We start from the raw sequence: 14506 nt of genomic DNA, 5'->3' as shown, positions 1-14506 counted from the left end.
CTCAGTTTTCATTCGTACATTTACGTACCCGCTCACGTACCCTATCAGCGTTACACATAACTTTTGTAAGTTTTACTATGTTAGATAAGAGAATTGTCAGCAGTTCATAGGAGACTTTCAGGGAGATACATTACGGATCAATGGTTGCATAAAGAAGGCACCTAAAAATTGAGGACTAAACATAAGGAAGTCAAAATGGCCAGCAGGAGAAGACGTGTGTCGCAAGAATGAGAATCTGAACAATAGAATCTGAAAATGAATTAAGACCCTTGCATATTTTTCAAGCTGGTGAACTAACCTTTCGAGTTGTTATAGAGAGATTTGTCCCAAACATCACCATTGCAGAGATCTTTGTTGCACGATCGATAGGATAGAGTTGCAATTCCTAATTTCTTGTCCTCAAAACCTACGTTGTTTGGCATCCAAGCCGAATCTTCGCCGCAACCACGATAAATCATGCTGAAAACTGAAATGCGTTTTTGGTTAACACTAACTTGAAACTAGAACAAATTATTTTTTCGGGATATTTATACCTAGCCCAGCATCGAGTTTGATTTTTACGTAGTCGCAAAATTTGGTTGTGGGGGGACAAGTTTGTGGTTTGCTACGGGACACACCCATTTCGCAGTCTAAGTTCGTCACCATCGAGTTTGATTTGCATTCGTAGCATTTAATGCCTTCGTTTAATCAATTAAAGAAAATGTGCTTTTCATTAATTTTCAAATCAGAAAATATTCGTTAACTTCTTTGTTTTACTCACCCTGGGCATGCGACGTCAAACTTAGGAGAAGGAGACCGCCCAAAACGGAACGCACGCTCATTTTCTTGCACGCTCACTTGCTAGACTGTATTCCGGATAAAACTAAACTTCTCACCAAACAAACCGTAATGTCCGGATTGCGGTTGAGTGTTGATAAGAACTTCACCATTGCTAGACTTTGTAAAGCCCGAGAAACTTTTTATTTTCACTCACCAAATGTATACGTAATTAAGTTCAACATAAACGGAAACAGTACGTTAGCGCTTCGAGGCATCTAAACGATCAAAAAAAAAAAATAAATAAATAACCCAAACTTCATTTTTTGTACCTCAAAGTATCGCCTAGTCAACCCGGACGTATTTCACGATGAAAAATCTGCCTGAAAAGGAGAATAAAATAAGTGCGCTCCACAAAGGAATTCACGAAAAGGCGACCACACCCAATTTGTGATTAATGTTTTTAAAAATTTCAATTTATTAAATGATGATTGTCACGAAAACGTCGATTAGAAAGAAAACACCGGTATCTCGATTCGCTAATAGTGTTTTAGCTAATGCCTCTATATCTATCTATATGGTGAAATATGCTTCCGAAATAAACATGGCGGGACGCGGAGGAAGTAGTTTTCAAAATGAATTTATACGTTGTTTCCCAGGATGGATGAAACGAGACCAAGGAATGGAAGCATCAGTGGATTATCTGTAAAATAATAATGTTACAAAATAAACAATCATTAGACAGGTGCCCACGTTAGAACTTACAGTTCGTCTTCGTGCCTGCGGGTGCGCCGTTTCCCGGCTGCCGGTTGAAATCGTTTTGGAAACCGCCATTAAACCCAGCACCAGCGAATCCTCCAAAACCGTCATTGTTGTTGTTGTTAGTGTTGAATCCGAATCCGTTGTTGAATCCGGGGAAATTGATGCTCGGTCCAAGACCGTCTCCAGTATTGCACAGATCGGTGGAACACGACTGGGATGAAGTGGACACGCCCACTCCGTTACCGCCGACTGCTCCGGCAAAAGCAGATTGACGACAACCTCTTGAATACGTTACTGTCCTACCTTTGAGAGAGAATTTCAAGATAGATTCGTTAGTTCATGATTGCTCTTAAAATGTTTATTACGAAAATTAGGATCGGGATAAGCTGCAAGTGTTCGTGACTCACGCTGAAACCAACTGCCAATACTTAATTAAGGGCATTCTTCAATTAATGGACTCTGCAACGTCATTTGCCTTTCTGAAGGCTAAACATGTGTGCACAATGTTGGCATGCTCACTACGTTGTCATGGCAACTATACGAAAGTGCATCGTGCAACGGCGAAGCAAACGAACCGAAGCATGGAGAAATAAAGGAAATGACTGTTATTGTCGTACTCACCGGAAGAATCGGAACGTTCGGTGCGTAGAACGTTGCACATTTCGTTGGTGGCACACGTGATACGATTGGCTCGGGTCGGTTCTCTGCCACACATTTCATTATCCCGGCCTTCGCACGAATAGCATTGTAAACCTGTGCATATCGAAAGCCGAAAGAAAAACATCGGATTACAATCGTTTTGTTTCACATTACCAAACTTTGGGCATCTCCTTCTACTCTCGGACAAAAAATCTACACCCAACAGGAAACCTTTGCGTCATTGTCGACCTTGGACAGACTTTGCACGACGAGATTGTGCAACAGCCACCATGAAGTCAAACCACTTGGTTGCACCATAAACTATTGAAACAATCAAAAATGGGATTGCAAACTCTTACCTGAAACAACGCTGATCGTCATCACTAAAACTGCTACGATGATTGGTACGGTTGAATTCATTTCTGTCGTTTGGTGAACTTCTTTTACTGCGTAAATAGTTCGCGTAACAACCTACTGAAACCTCGAACGCTAAATGACGTCTGCTGTTTGTTGTCTGCTACGGTTGTTGGAAAGGTGGTTCGAACGCTGCCTGCAGTGAACTGATGGCCTTAGGGCTTTTACCTGAATGTTTTGAAGTATTCCTAAAATGGACAGAAGGAGGAGCTACAAGCAACTCAAAATGTTTTTTTTTTTTGCTTTTTTTCTCACCGTCACGTTCTTATGTAGTGTATCCGCTAGTGACGTGTTTGCTGAGAGCATGCACTGCTCCCTGCGACGTGTAATATATTGGACGGAAGAGAATGAGTCACTAAACAGGAAGTTCCAAAGGTTGGAACCATATGTCAATTCATTCCCGTCTTAGTTCCCTTAGGTCCTTATTTATTTTTCCTTTTTTTTTTAGGGTCGTAAAAATAAACGTTAAAATTCAATGCTGGCATGACCCCGGCTGAAATGACGATTTTCAATTGGTATGCAAGTTTTCATTATTGACCGGAATTATGCATTTTCTTGAGCTATGTATCCATTTACAACTGAAAGCAAGGCAAAAATGGCTTTTATAAAATCGTCGATAGTTCTCGTTAAGGATTCTACATTAAGCAATATCATATTCAACGGCATGGGGCTCTTATCAGCCCACCTGAATCCTTAACTGGCGGGTCGCTTCGACTCCCCGGATATATCCTTTTACGTCAGAATATTTGAAACTGTTCCGGTGTATTCGTATTATGGCACTCTACCGGCTACCAAAATAAACATGTTTGGTTAATAATGTTCATCCTTCTTATCGGTTTTCTGATAACGGATTACCAACAACTACTAAAAGGACGCCCACGAGTAACACGGAACGAAGTAATGACTACGACGATATTGTGCGATCACTTCTTTTGAAAAACAAAAAAAAAGGGCAGTTGGATGGGGAAAGTTATTCAAACATAATGTGACTCTCTTTCAGAAGAATTTAAACCTCTTTAAGTGTACATTAAAGCGTATTTTCTGAACAGGATACATAAACGCAAAGGAAGACCGCATAAGTTTTTAAGGAAGTACGCCGAATTTGCTGGTAATCGTTTACAGCCTTCTTTTCGCCTTCTCTGTTCGGCCTCTCGTTACGTCTTTACGCTTCTACGCAATGATCAAGTTACATCCTTCTCTTTATTGATCTGCAAAGAACGATCGTAGAGAAGGCTCTTAACACAATGACACTGCTTTGACAAAGATCTGGATTGTCTTAAGCTGGTTGCTCGTAAGGTGTTAAACAAAGAACCATTCGTTTCTTAGACAAAAGGTCATTTAGCTCTCTTCGTTCATTAGATAGAACACAATATTTGAATGAGCACAACGGAAAAGAATCAAAAATATAAACGTGCCGTGACCAGGATTCGAACCTGGGTTACTACGGAATTGCTAGCCCCACAACGTAGGGTCCTAACCACTAGACGATCACGGCTTATGAAACTGGATTGGGGTATTTTTAGTGACCAGTGTACTACGTAGATTGAATGAGGATTGTCTATTTGTGTGTTTCTCGTATTCAACTTACCGATTACCTACAACTTGTTAATGTACTATGAATGTACAAGTGCCACATCGTAGATACGTGCCCGTGCGATGTTGGGAATCGGAAACGACGGAGAAACGCAATTGAGCGTAGTAAAATTATTCACGGGCGGTAAAGGCAAAATAAAAATTGAAATTCATAGTGTATGATTAAGAAATCAAATATTTAACCTGTTGCCGTGGAATGCGATTGAGGGGAAGAGAAGGGGAGAGTAAGCCCTGCAACAAGGTTAATATGTAACGTACTTTAGGAATGCAGAGATAAAAGCAATAGATTGTTCGAAAAAAAAGAGAGAGAAAAGTCTACCAATTAAAATCGAACAAAATACCCCCTTATGTAATTTGTCAGTGTTAGTGATAAGACATACGTGAAAATTCAAGGAAATGAATGCTGACTGCGTCGTTCTAAATAATTAAACATAAAATCTTGAACAACTTGAAAACTTATCCTGTGACTCGATATGCCACTTGGATTGGTATAAATTGTTTCAAACTAATTGACAGTTTTTGCAGAAAATGTTCTTGTTTTTTAAGCTAAAACCTCTCCCCTCTCCATCTTCCCAACGAACGTGATTCCGTCTGTCGCATTACAGGTGGGCAGGTACAATACGTCACTATTTTTCAATCTAGTCTCGTATTATGTCTCGTAAAAGATTTTCAAGCTGCGTCCCCTTTCTAAAATATAAAGATGAATAGCTACAGTTGGAACTAAACAATTTGATGAAAAACGTAGAAGGCTATCATTGACCTACAAAAACTGAGACTAAACAGGCTGAAAATACTAACATCTCTATTTGAAGAAACAAGGATTCGACCAACTTTCCATATATTATCAACCATAATGCAGAATCGATAAGTTACTACAGAAGCAAACCACCGTGAAATTACATTAAAGTCCACTAAGGAGAAGAAATAATCATATTCACTAACGTCCTACAGAATCTTTCGGATGGGCAGCTGTTAGATGATGCGGGTAAAACCAAAAGAATCAACGGAAATTGCGTCGTCCTGAATCGGCTGAAAATCCTGGACAGACTGGAACACCTCTTGCGACTCAAAATCATTTTGAATGATCAAGTCACTGCTGCCTGATTGGTAGGCATTGTATTCATTGTCACTATTCCTGTTGTTCGTCTTCAGACTCCTCAGAAACTCGTCCAATCGGCTGGTCGAACGGCCACTAGACTTTCCGTAGCCTGAAGAGGCCAATCGAACGACAGGCACAGCCACCTGAGCAACCTCCTTGATGGTCTTGCTGGGCTCCACCGTTTGCTTGACAATCGGAAAGCTGTCGTATGTGGCCGTTTCACGGTTTACGGCACGGATGGCAGCAGGGGCTTGATCGTAAGAGATGCGAGTTGGAGCCGTAACGCGGACGTTGTTGTTTTTAACGTACGCGTCGTCATTCTGATCAATAAGGCGGACCACGTTGTTGGTACGACGCGATGAGTTTCTCACAGGGACACGGACATTAGACATAGCAACTTGAGAAACTGTTTTAGTGGGGGTTAACACGCGGATATCGGAAACAGCTGCATCGTACGGATCAGCAACGCGGATGGCAGTCGATGGGTTTTCATAAGAATTTTTTGCCGATGAAACGAAACGAACAGTTCCGGCTTCTTTGTTTTTACGGACTGGAGCTACTACGCTGACGTCTAAAAGTGGGGAAGTATGCGGATTAGCGACACGAACTACGGTTGGCTGGATGTCGTAAGTTGCTTTAGCTGGAGAAGAAATGCGGACGACTCCAGCGTTGTAGTTGATGTCACGGGCTGGGGAAGAATCAGGAAAGCCATCTTCATCATCATCAACGCTAGTGTACTCGTAATCTATAGCTTTCTGTTCCACCGATTTGGTGGATGTGCGGATGATCGGAAGCGCTTGGGAATTGCGAACAGCATCGGAGAGTAAAGTTCCCCGAGTTTGAAATCCGACAGACTGGCCGGACATCTTTCCAGCCGCGTATTCTATCGCATTTCAATGCATTCAAATGAGTTACACATGTCGAGTGTCTTTAAGCTTCTGTAAGAGAAAAGATTACCTGTTTCTTGTAGTTTGCCGTTGGCATCGATGTAACCGTATTTGCCAGTCATGTAACCGTTCGCATCCATGTTTTCGATGCGGAACGATCCGTCTGAGGCTTCGAATCCAAACGTGTAAGAGCCGTCATCATTCATTTGATTGATCTGCTTCAAGATTGACACAGCGGGCTCAGTGTCAGAAGACGTTGTGGATTTGCTGCTCGCATAGTCAGTTGGAGAAGCCACAGAGAAGGCCAAGGTACAGGCCAAAAATAGCTACAATTTAACACATTAAATAACAAAGCAAATTTTTATGAATTCGCATAAATTCAAATGTAAAAGATGAAATCATTTACCACAATCGGATTCATTGTTTCGTTGGCCAGTGGATGGATATTGCAAAGCGGGCAGGATTTTTTTAAAGACTGGATGGCTGTCGGATGACTGACCAATAAAGCCAATTGTCACCCGTTTTTATACACAGACGGGCGAAAAAGAGAATGTTGAACCGGTGCTAACAAAGAGTTTCCATCTCTGTAAGATAAAAACCAGAAATCTTTTATTCATCTCGAGTGGCGCTTATGTTGCACTCGGAGGAAACTCAGAATCAAATGTATATAACAGACGTATCTTCGATATTTCGATTTCACGAAAAGTACTAATCCCAACTGACAAACAGAACATTTCCAGCCTTTATAACAAGTGTTAAATTGTTTGTTTCATTGGAAGTTCTTTAAGAGTTATTTCAAAGAATTACGAATGAATGCAATTAAAATAGCCCATTCGCCTTGAGCCTAATAGATAATACCAATCGAATTTCTTGGTGGCAAGACCCCATACTTTTACATGCGGGTCATACATTTCTTGTTTTCCTCCCCGGCCCTCCTAAAAAAGGATCGACACACGTAACTACTGACATAACTAAGCAAACCCCGACGAGATGACTTAGATTGCTGCATAAGGGTCACAATTGACAAAGGGGAAAGTCAAACATCGTGAATCGTGGCGCAACGTTTGCTATCACCAACAGCTGCAATAGAATCATCATCGCTAGAATTCTCTATGTAAATGTGTATGCAATGCAGTCGTTATTAACTTTTAATCGAGTTAGCCTCTTAAATTCCACTACTTTCTTCTAAACCAAATGTTTTAGTTAAAAGCCTTACATTGTGATGGTCTTGAGGTTACACTTAAAAAAAATACAGAACACGATCTGTCTCTTTGCGCAATGATAAGCAAACAATAGGCGTTAGGATCAGCCAACTTGATAGCGCATCTCCGATATCGACATACCTTTCACTTTGTCCAATGAAGAAAACACCGTGAAGAATGATGGCTGTTCAAAAATACAAAGAAGATGATAAAAAAAAATGGGTCATTTTTATGTTCAACTGGGCAAAGCCTTTACCTCTTCAAGGATTTGCCGATGGAGACACACAAAGTACCGGTTTGGGTGTAGCTCACACCCGTATGTGTACTGTCACGAGCTTCAAAATTCGTACACTGGAACATCGGTAGATTTCCCAAGGGAAAAAAAAAGAAACTTAATCAAACAAATCATCAGGTGGAGGACAGGTGAAAAAAAAAGAAAGCGAATATGCACATTCTTCTTCGGACATATCGCATCTAAGATGGAACAAAAATCTTTTCCAAATCTGTCGCAATACGATTCTGCAGAGTATCGTGATGCCGTCCCGCGTTTCGTGAGAGTCTGCCGACCAGAGTAAAAGTTGACAGACAGGTCATCTGTTGAACGGGGTAGTGTGATATGGTTGCATGATCAACCCAACATTCACTTTCCGTCGCTGTATATAAAGACGGCCGAGTCCTCGGTTTTATTCATCAGTCAATTCAACGGCAATCAAGTTCAAAGCTGCTCCTTCCTCGCTGTTGTTATACATCGTTCGTGATTCAAGAGAAAAATGATTTCTAGCATTGTACGTCGTCCTCTGGTAATCAACTGGAAATTTCTTATTGTTAGTTGATTATTATTTGTTTTTTTTTTTACATGAAATAATGTGATATTAGATGATGTTGCTGTTTGCTGTGGCTTACTCGTTGGCTTCTCCTGCTAACTACGTCACCAGTAAATCGTCCACAACGTCGTATCCCGGTCCAGCTGTGACGATTTTGAAACAGATCAACCAACTGAATGACGATGGCTCTTACACGTTCGGATTCGAAGCTTCAGACGGATCGTTCCGAGTCGAGAATATGGACGTGAACGGTTACATGACCGGCAAATATGGATACATTGATTCCTACGGAAAAGCACAAGAAACCGGTAATTTAAAGCACTTTTAGAAAGGGTTTAAAACAAACTCAAAGTTAATGATTTATTGGAATGACGATAGAATACGCGGCTGGAAAGATGTCCGGCCAGTCTGTCGGATTCCAAGCTCGAGGAACTCTGCTCAACGACGGTGTCCGCAGCAGTCAGCCGTTTCCTTTCATCCGCACATCCCCCAAATCGGTGGAACAGAAACTTTTAGACTACCAGTACACTAGCGTTGATGACGATGAAGATGGCTTTCCTGATCCATCGCCAGCCCGTGACATCAACTACAACGCTGGAGTCGTCCGCATTTCTTCTCCAGCTAAAGCAACTTACGACATCCAGCCAACCGTAGTTCGTGTCGCTAATCCGCATACTTCCCCACTTTTAGACGTCAGCGTAGTAGCTCCAGCCCGTAAAAACAAAGAATCCGGAACTGTTCGTTTCGTTTCATCGGCTAAAAATTCTTATGAAAACCCATCGACTGCCATCCGCGTTGCTGATCCGTACGATGCCGCTGTTTCCGATATCCGCGTGTTAACCCCCACTAAAACAGTTTCTCAAGTTGCTATCCCTAATGTCCGTGTCCCTGTGAGAAGCTCATCGCGTCGTACCAACAACGTGGTCCGCCTTATTGATCAGAATGACGACGCGTACGTTAAGAACACCAACGTCCGCGTAACGGCTCCGACTCGCATCTCTTACGATCAAGCCCCTGCTGCCATCCGTGCCGTAAACCGTGAAACGGCCACATACGACAGCTTTCCGATTGTCAAGCAAACGGTGGAGCCCAGCAAGACCATCAAGGAGGTTGCTCAGGTGGCTGTGCCTGTCGTTCGATTAGCCTCTTCAGGCTACGGAAAGTCTAGTGGCCGTTCGACCGGCCGATTGGACGAGTTCCTGAGGAGTCTGAAGACGAACAACAGGAATAGTGGCAATAGTTACAATGCTTACCAATCAGGCAGTAGTGATTTGATCATTCAAAATGATTTCGAGTCGCAAGAGGTGTTCCAGATTGCTCAGGATTTTCAGCCGATTCAGGACGATGCAATTTCCGTTGATTCCTTTGGTCTTACCCGCATCATCTAACTGCTGCCCATTCAAAAGATTCTGTAGAAAAATGAGTGAAATTTGATTATTCTATTTCTTAGTGAATTTTTAATGTAATTTCACGGTGGTTTGTTTCGGTACTAACTGATCGTTTCTACATTATGTTTGATAATATATGATATATAACTCGAATCCTTGTTCTATTTTTAAATCAAAGTTATTTTCCAAGTTCTTTAGATGTGCAGAAATTTCAGTTTGACGAGCTCTGGTTCTTCACAAGTGAAGGAGAATTTATCGTCACACATAGCAGAGGATGTTCTACTTCAAGTTATGCTAGTCGTGAATTCGTACTTACATAATTTCGAAAGGGACGAACGAAAAATCTTGGTGATGGCCTTGGCTGTAAAAATACTGAAGAACCGGCCACGTCAAATGCTGGAAACCAGATCAAATATGTGCGTAGTTAATGGAGGGGAGAAGAGGGCTCCATTTGGTTTCGACTCTGATAAGAAAGAAACATGAAGCCGGATGAGCCAGGTATAACCGATTAGCATATTTTTGAAAACGAAATGTCGCGAATGCACGTGTTGCCGTTTCGTCACCCTTCCCCTCCATTTGCATTCATAAGTACTACATAAAAGTGAATCCATTTAGTCCCTTACTTGTATGTCTCTTTTTCAAAGTTATCGATGGGAAACTTTAGATGCGTTTTTAATACTTAATATTTTCACAATGTCGAATTAAAAAAGAAGAACACCTTTTACATAACTCGTTAGGAAATAACCCTACAATGTTCAACCCGAAATCGCGGCATAACTTTGGGATCCCTTTGATTTCGCCACAGTTGGCAAACGCTTTCTACATTTGCATTCCTGTACAACCGAGGCATCAATCGTTCACGATTCGTGACATCATAAGCTGTACACAAAACTGTTCATAGATTTCAAAGATTGACTTTGAAATGCTATGAATGTGTTTTGTCACCCGCATACATCGGCGTCCATCAATGCCGACCGTCATGGCTTATATCACATGCGAAAGAGAAAGCGATTGGGGGTGTCCCGCATAGCCTAAACTTTCAATTTTCATTCGTAATCGGCAGCCCACTGCGTTTGGTTTCAACCGTATCAGAACAACTGGACCAGCAGAAATTTAAGAAAAAGTCCATCTAACGATAATGAAATGAACGAAAGACGAACGTCGAATCAAGTTAAGCTCAGTTTTCAAATTGTATTGCAACGTGACTGGCGTTCAATCATCGCACTTACCATTTGGCCGACCTTGGCCGACCTTGGCCAACCTTGGCCGAATGACTGAATTATAATGAAGGTCTTAAATGATGATCAAGGATTCTTTCTTTTCTTAACTGATCAAAAAAAAAAACCAAACAAACCAAACAAAAGACATCGTGAAGGGCACGCCTTGAAACTGCGCTTGCGACAGTTAATCTTTAAGTAACCTGATCGTATAGTTTATTTTTAATAGGATAGATATAGCTTTTACTTAACCTTGCTCGGAGAGTAATTCCGATAGTCAAATGACCGAAAATAGACTGACGATGAGAGAGGGAGAAGAGATTAAGGAAAATGTTAATGGCGGTGATGTAAGAACAGCTATTGCACCACAAACATGAAACGACATAGTACCCAGCCCAGCGGTTCTTGTATATTATATACGTCTGTCTCTTTTGAAAACTAACCTACGTTTCAAAATGATGTACGAACGCCACCTGGCGACTGATGCTAATCATTCAAAAGTGATTCTAGCTCCTAATGTTTTCCGGATTCTGAAGGACGATCCGATTCGGATATTTCTCTTGGCCAAATTTCCCGCGGTAGTTCTCTATCTAAATTGTATACGAAAAAGGGGGCAATTAGAGCTTAGCTTTGAATGAAACGATTGGCCTCCAGTGTAGTTGGGCCAATGACGCTAGTGCCTCAAATGAATAATTGCTCATAACTGGAAATTTCAGTCTGCAATGTCTGAAACGCAACGAGAATTTAGCGCAAAAAACAATCCGACGACGGAGAATATAATTCTGGTCACTAGATGGCGTCCAGTTTAGACACGTCACGCAAGCGGGAAAGAAAAGAAACCAATATCATAAACGAACGACCAAAGCGGTAGACGAAAAAGCACGCCAGGTGTGATGGAAATAATGAGACAATATACATATGATCGATAGGATAAACACCATGAATACAACGATATAAGGCCTTGCCAAATCGATAGAATTTAAAACAAAAATTTTTTCTTTTAAATAGCGATCCGCAAAAAACGCATCCTTTTTGTCATTCCGGAAGCAAAAAAAAAAAAAATTCCCCCCCTTTTTTTTTCTTCTTAATTGTTAAAAAGAAAAAGGAAAAAAACAAAAAACAAAACAAGAATCTTCGTTCCGGATGACAAAGAGAATTGAAAAGACTCGTCAAATGGAATTAGAGAACGATACACCAAGGATATGATGGGGTTTTGACTCTGCTAAGAGACGAGCTTAGATATATATCTGTCAAAAGCTATTGTGTATGTGGGGGAAGAATAGAGAAAAAGAGGAGTAAACAACAAGAAAAAAAAAATCAAAATCAAAGGGAACAGAAAAAAAAGAAAAAGAAATGAAGGTACAAGTCCCTTCCTTCTGGTGAACGAAAGAGAAACAGAAAAGAAGACGAAAGAATGTCGCGCCCTGAGATGCGGTGACGGATAACCAGCCTAATTGTCTCATCAAAAGCTGCTGCTGCTGCTGCCCCTCTCTTATTTTTGCTTTCTGAAAGGGACCAAAAAGAGAGAAGAGAGAGAGAGAGAGAAAACGTCTCACGGCCTCTAACCATTCACCTTGGTTCATCATCAAATACCAGAGGTATGCTAGTGGTGGTAGAGAAATCATTTTTTATCTAATGTCCACATCAACTTCTTCTTCTTCTTCTTCTTCTTCTTATGTTTACTGGAGGGTATATACGTGTGTGTGTGTGTGTGTGTGTGTGTGTGTGTGTGTGTGGAAGAGATCAAGCAGAAGGGACGACTCTCTTTCTGTGGGAGATCCACTTAAAAAGAAGAAAAGAAAGACAGAAAGACACTGATGCTCTGCGTTGGAAGAGAGGCAAAGGACTTTGTGGCTTTTCGTCAAACTACCAGTAACATCTATAAGAATATGGAAGAAACAGGTGTGTGCACTCTGTGACTATTTTTCTTTTTCAAAATGGAAATCTGGCAGAATGAACACATACACACACACACAAAAGGGGGAAGAAAAAAACAAAACAAGAACGACTAAGGACGAAAGAAGAAATGCAAAGGGCTAATTAAAAATGACTCCAATCACCTTTCAAATTCTCTTTGTCAGTCATAAAAGAACAACAAACAAACAAAAATCAAATAAAAATAAAAATAAACAAACAAACCAAACAAAAAAATGCAGCCCATTTCAATTAGCGCTGCCCCTGTTGTAAGAAAACAAGAAGAGCAGCTCCTTCATTTTTTTTGTTGTCTGCTTCCCCCCACCAACTGAGGGTCGTAAATCCTAACTCGAGAGGGGGGTAGGGTATACATATAAATAAATAAATAAATAAATAAGCGTCGCCGTCGTATATATATATACTATCAAAAGACATAAATAAAGTAAGAGTCTAGAATAGTTTGGGCCAAGTTGTTGTACCTGGCCTCCATCGAATGCGACATCCGTTGTCTGATTGTCATCGTACTTTGTTTTTTTTCTTCTTTTGCTTCAACTCTAACCCATCAGATGAAAGCACAGCACCACACGAAGGTGGGAGCGTCTTCGTGTGTGCGCAACCCGTTGATACCGATGACCAAACAGCTGTCCGCAAGGGCTTGATCATACGTTATACCTTAACGAGAAATCATTTGAGCAAATGCAATGCGTCATGAATAGATTTATTTGAATTTTTTTTTTTTTTTTTCAAATCTCGTTTATTATTGGTCTATTTACATGTGTACAGTATTGTTTAAATCAGTAATATTTAACTCGGGCGAGAGCAATTGTTTATGGATGTCATCTGACACGGTTCCAACTTTGATGGTCGAATTCATTTCATCAAACGCAGCGGTTCGTTTCTATTTGATTTGATTTGATTTCATTTTTTTTTAAGTATTCCACGTGTTTTGTTTTGTTTTTTTTCTTCTTCGTCATCTTTGTGGAAATGCACAACGGAGAAATCTCCCCCACCCCCATTTTTTTTTTTTCAAGAAATGTATGGTAAAAAGAAGTGGAGGAGACCTACCATTAGCAGCACATTACAGGACGTTGAAATTACAGACTTGTGTGTCTTTTCCCTTCTTTCACCATTTGCTTTCAAACTCGTCTACAAAAATCTGTTTTTTTTTTTCTTCTCTTTGGTTTTTTTTTTTCTTTTTTTGCTTTCCCGTCCATTTTTTATTTATTTTTTTTTCTGCCACCTCTTTTTCTTTCTCGAAAGACAAACAAAAACAAAACAAAATAAAACTTGCGCTCTGGTTGGCGCAGGTTTTCCTTTTTCTGTGTGTGAAACCGTTACCGGAGTTCATTCTCACCGCCTTGAAATAATGACGACGTACAATTCAAATGAAAATATCCTCGTCAAATAAACAAAAGAAGACCCCATAAAAATTTAAAAATAAAAAAAAAAAAATGTTGACTTGATTGAGATTTTTTTTTTTTTGTAGAGGGGGGGCGGGACCGGCAGCGATTAGACAGGAATGTCTGGCCGCTCGTTCAGTGTCTCCTTTGTCCTTTCCTTTTTCTTGCTTTCGACCCTCTTTTATACTAACATTATTCGTTCACTGTACGCATACATGTGTGGGTTTCCTAATCTTTTTTCCGTGTCCCTTTATTTCAAATTTGAATTTTGTGTTTATTTATTTATTTAATTTTTCTTCCGTTATTTTCAACCAGCGTTACCTTTCGGGACGGTGAATGACAACTGTCACCCTCCCTTCCCAGCAATGACATTAAAAGAAACTTAAACAATTGTTTAAGTTATCACGCAAA

General features: G+C 40.6%; 4 protein-coding genes and 1 non-coding gene across 7 annotated transcripts; 1 reads left to right on the top strand and 4 right to left on the bottom strand.

Moving 5' to 3' along the window:
* Position 1: 1 nt before the first annotated feature.
* On the bottom strand, positions 2-1061 carry LOC116924593. The gene is made up of 4 exons (XM_032931101.2): positions 761-1061; positions 534-677; positions 299-466; positions 2-235 (listed from the first exon to the last, which is right to left on the bottom strand). The coding sequence occupies exons 1-4, from the start codon at positions 819-821 to the stop codon at positions 162-164; spliced, it is 447 nt and encodes a 148-aa protein (XP_032786992.1). The 5' UTR covers positions 822-1061; the 3' UTR covers positions 2-161.
* A 149-nt stretch (positions 1062-1210) lies between these two features.
* Positions 1211-2709, bottom strand: LOC123467360 (keratin, type II cytoskeletal 2 epidermal-like). Of its 2 annotated transcripts, none has more exons than XM_045167311.1 (4): positions 2517-2709; positions 2140-2271; positions 1537-1821; positions 1211-1459 (listed from the first exon to the last, which is right to left on the bottom strand). In XM_045167311.1, the coding sequence occupies exons 1-4, from the start codon at positions 2575-2577 to the stop codon at positions 1398-1400; spliced, it is 540 nt and encodes a 179-aa protein (XP_045023246.1). In that variant the 5' UTR covers positions 2578-2709; the 3' UTR covers positions 1211-1397. The 2 variants fall into 2 exon arrangements, with proteins under 2 accessions (XP_045023246.1, XP_045023245.1); XM_045167310.1 differs by having other exon boundaries at positions 1522-1821; positions 2517-2704.
* Positions 2710-3983: 1274 nt separating this feature from the next.
* Trnah-gug lies at positions 3984-4066 on the bottom strand. The gene is given in 2 exon segments: positions 3984-4018; positions 4030-4066. It is a non-coding gene; the product is annotated as a tRNA-His (tRNA).
* A 919-nt stretch (positions 4067-4985) lies between these two features.
* LOC116924591 lies at positions 4986-7802 on the bottom strand. Its single transcript, XM_032931098.2, has 5 exons — positions 7609-7802; positions 7494-7536; positions 6557-6734; positions 6221-6476; positions 4986-6146 (listed from the first exon to the last, which is right to left on the bottom strand). Exons 3-5 carry the CDS (start codon positions 6569-6571, stop codon positions 5137-5139), a joined length of 1281 nt encoding a protein of 426 aa, XP_032786989.2. The 5' UTR covers positions 6572-6734; positions 7494-7536; positions 7609-7802; the 3' UTR covers positions 4986-5136.
* A 187-nt stretch (positions 7803-7989) lies between these two features.
* On the top strand, positions 7990-9717 carry LOC116924590. 2 transcript variants are annotated; one of them, XM_032931097.2, is made up of 3 exons: positions 7990-8152; positions 8229-8484; positions 8555-9717. In XM_032931097.2, the coding sequence occupies exons 1-3, from the start codon at positions 8123-8125 to the stop codon at positions 9562-9564; spliced, it is 1296 nt and encodes a 431-aa protein (XP_032786988.2). In that variant the 5' UTR covers positions 7990-8122; the 3' UTR covers positions 9565-9717. The 2 variants fall into 2 exon arrangements, with proteins under 2 accessions (XP_032786988.2, XP_045023244.1); XM_045167309.1 differs by having other exon boundaries at positions 8031-8137.
* Positions 9718-14506: the final 4789 nt, after the last annotated feature.

The sequence above is a fragment of the Daphnia magna genome, unplaced genomic scaffold (genome assembly GCF_020631705.1).
Source record: "Daphnia magna isolate NIES unplaced genomic scaffold, ASM2063170v1.1 Dm_contigs176, whole genome shotgun sequence".
NCBI classification, from domain to species: domain Eukaryota; kingdom Metazoa; phylum Arthropoda; class Branchiopoda; order Diplostraca; family Daphniidae; genus Daphnia; species Daphnia magna.
Note: the sequence above shows the minus strand (reverse complement) of the source record. Positions and strands in the feature narration are given on the sequence as shown.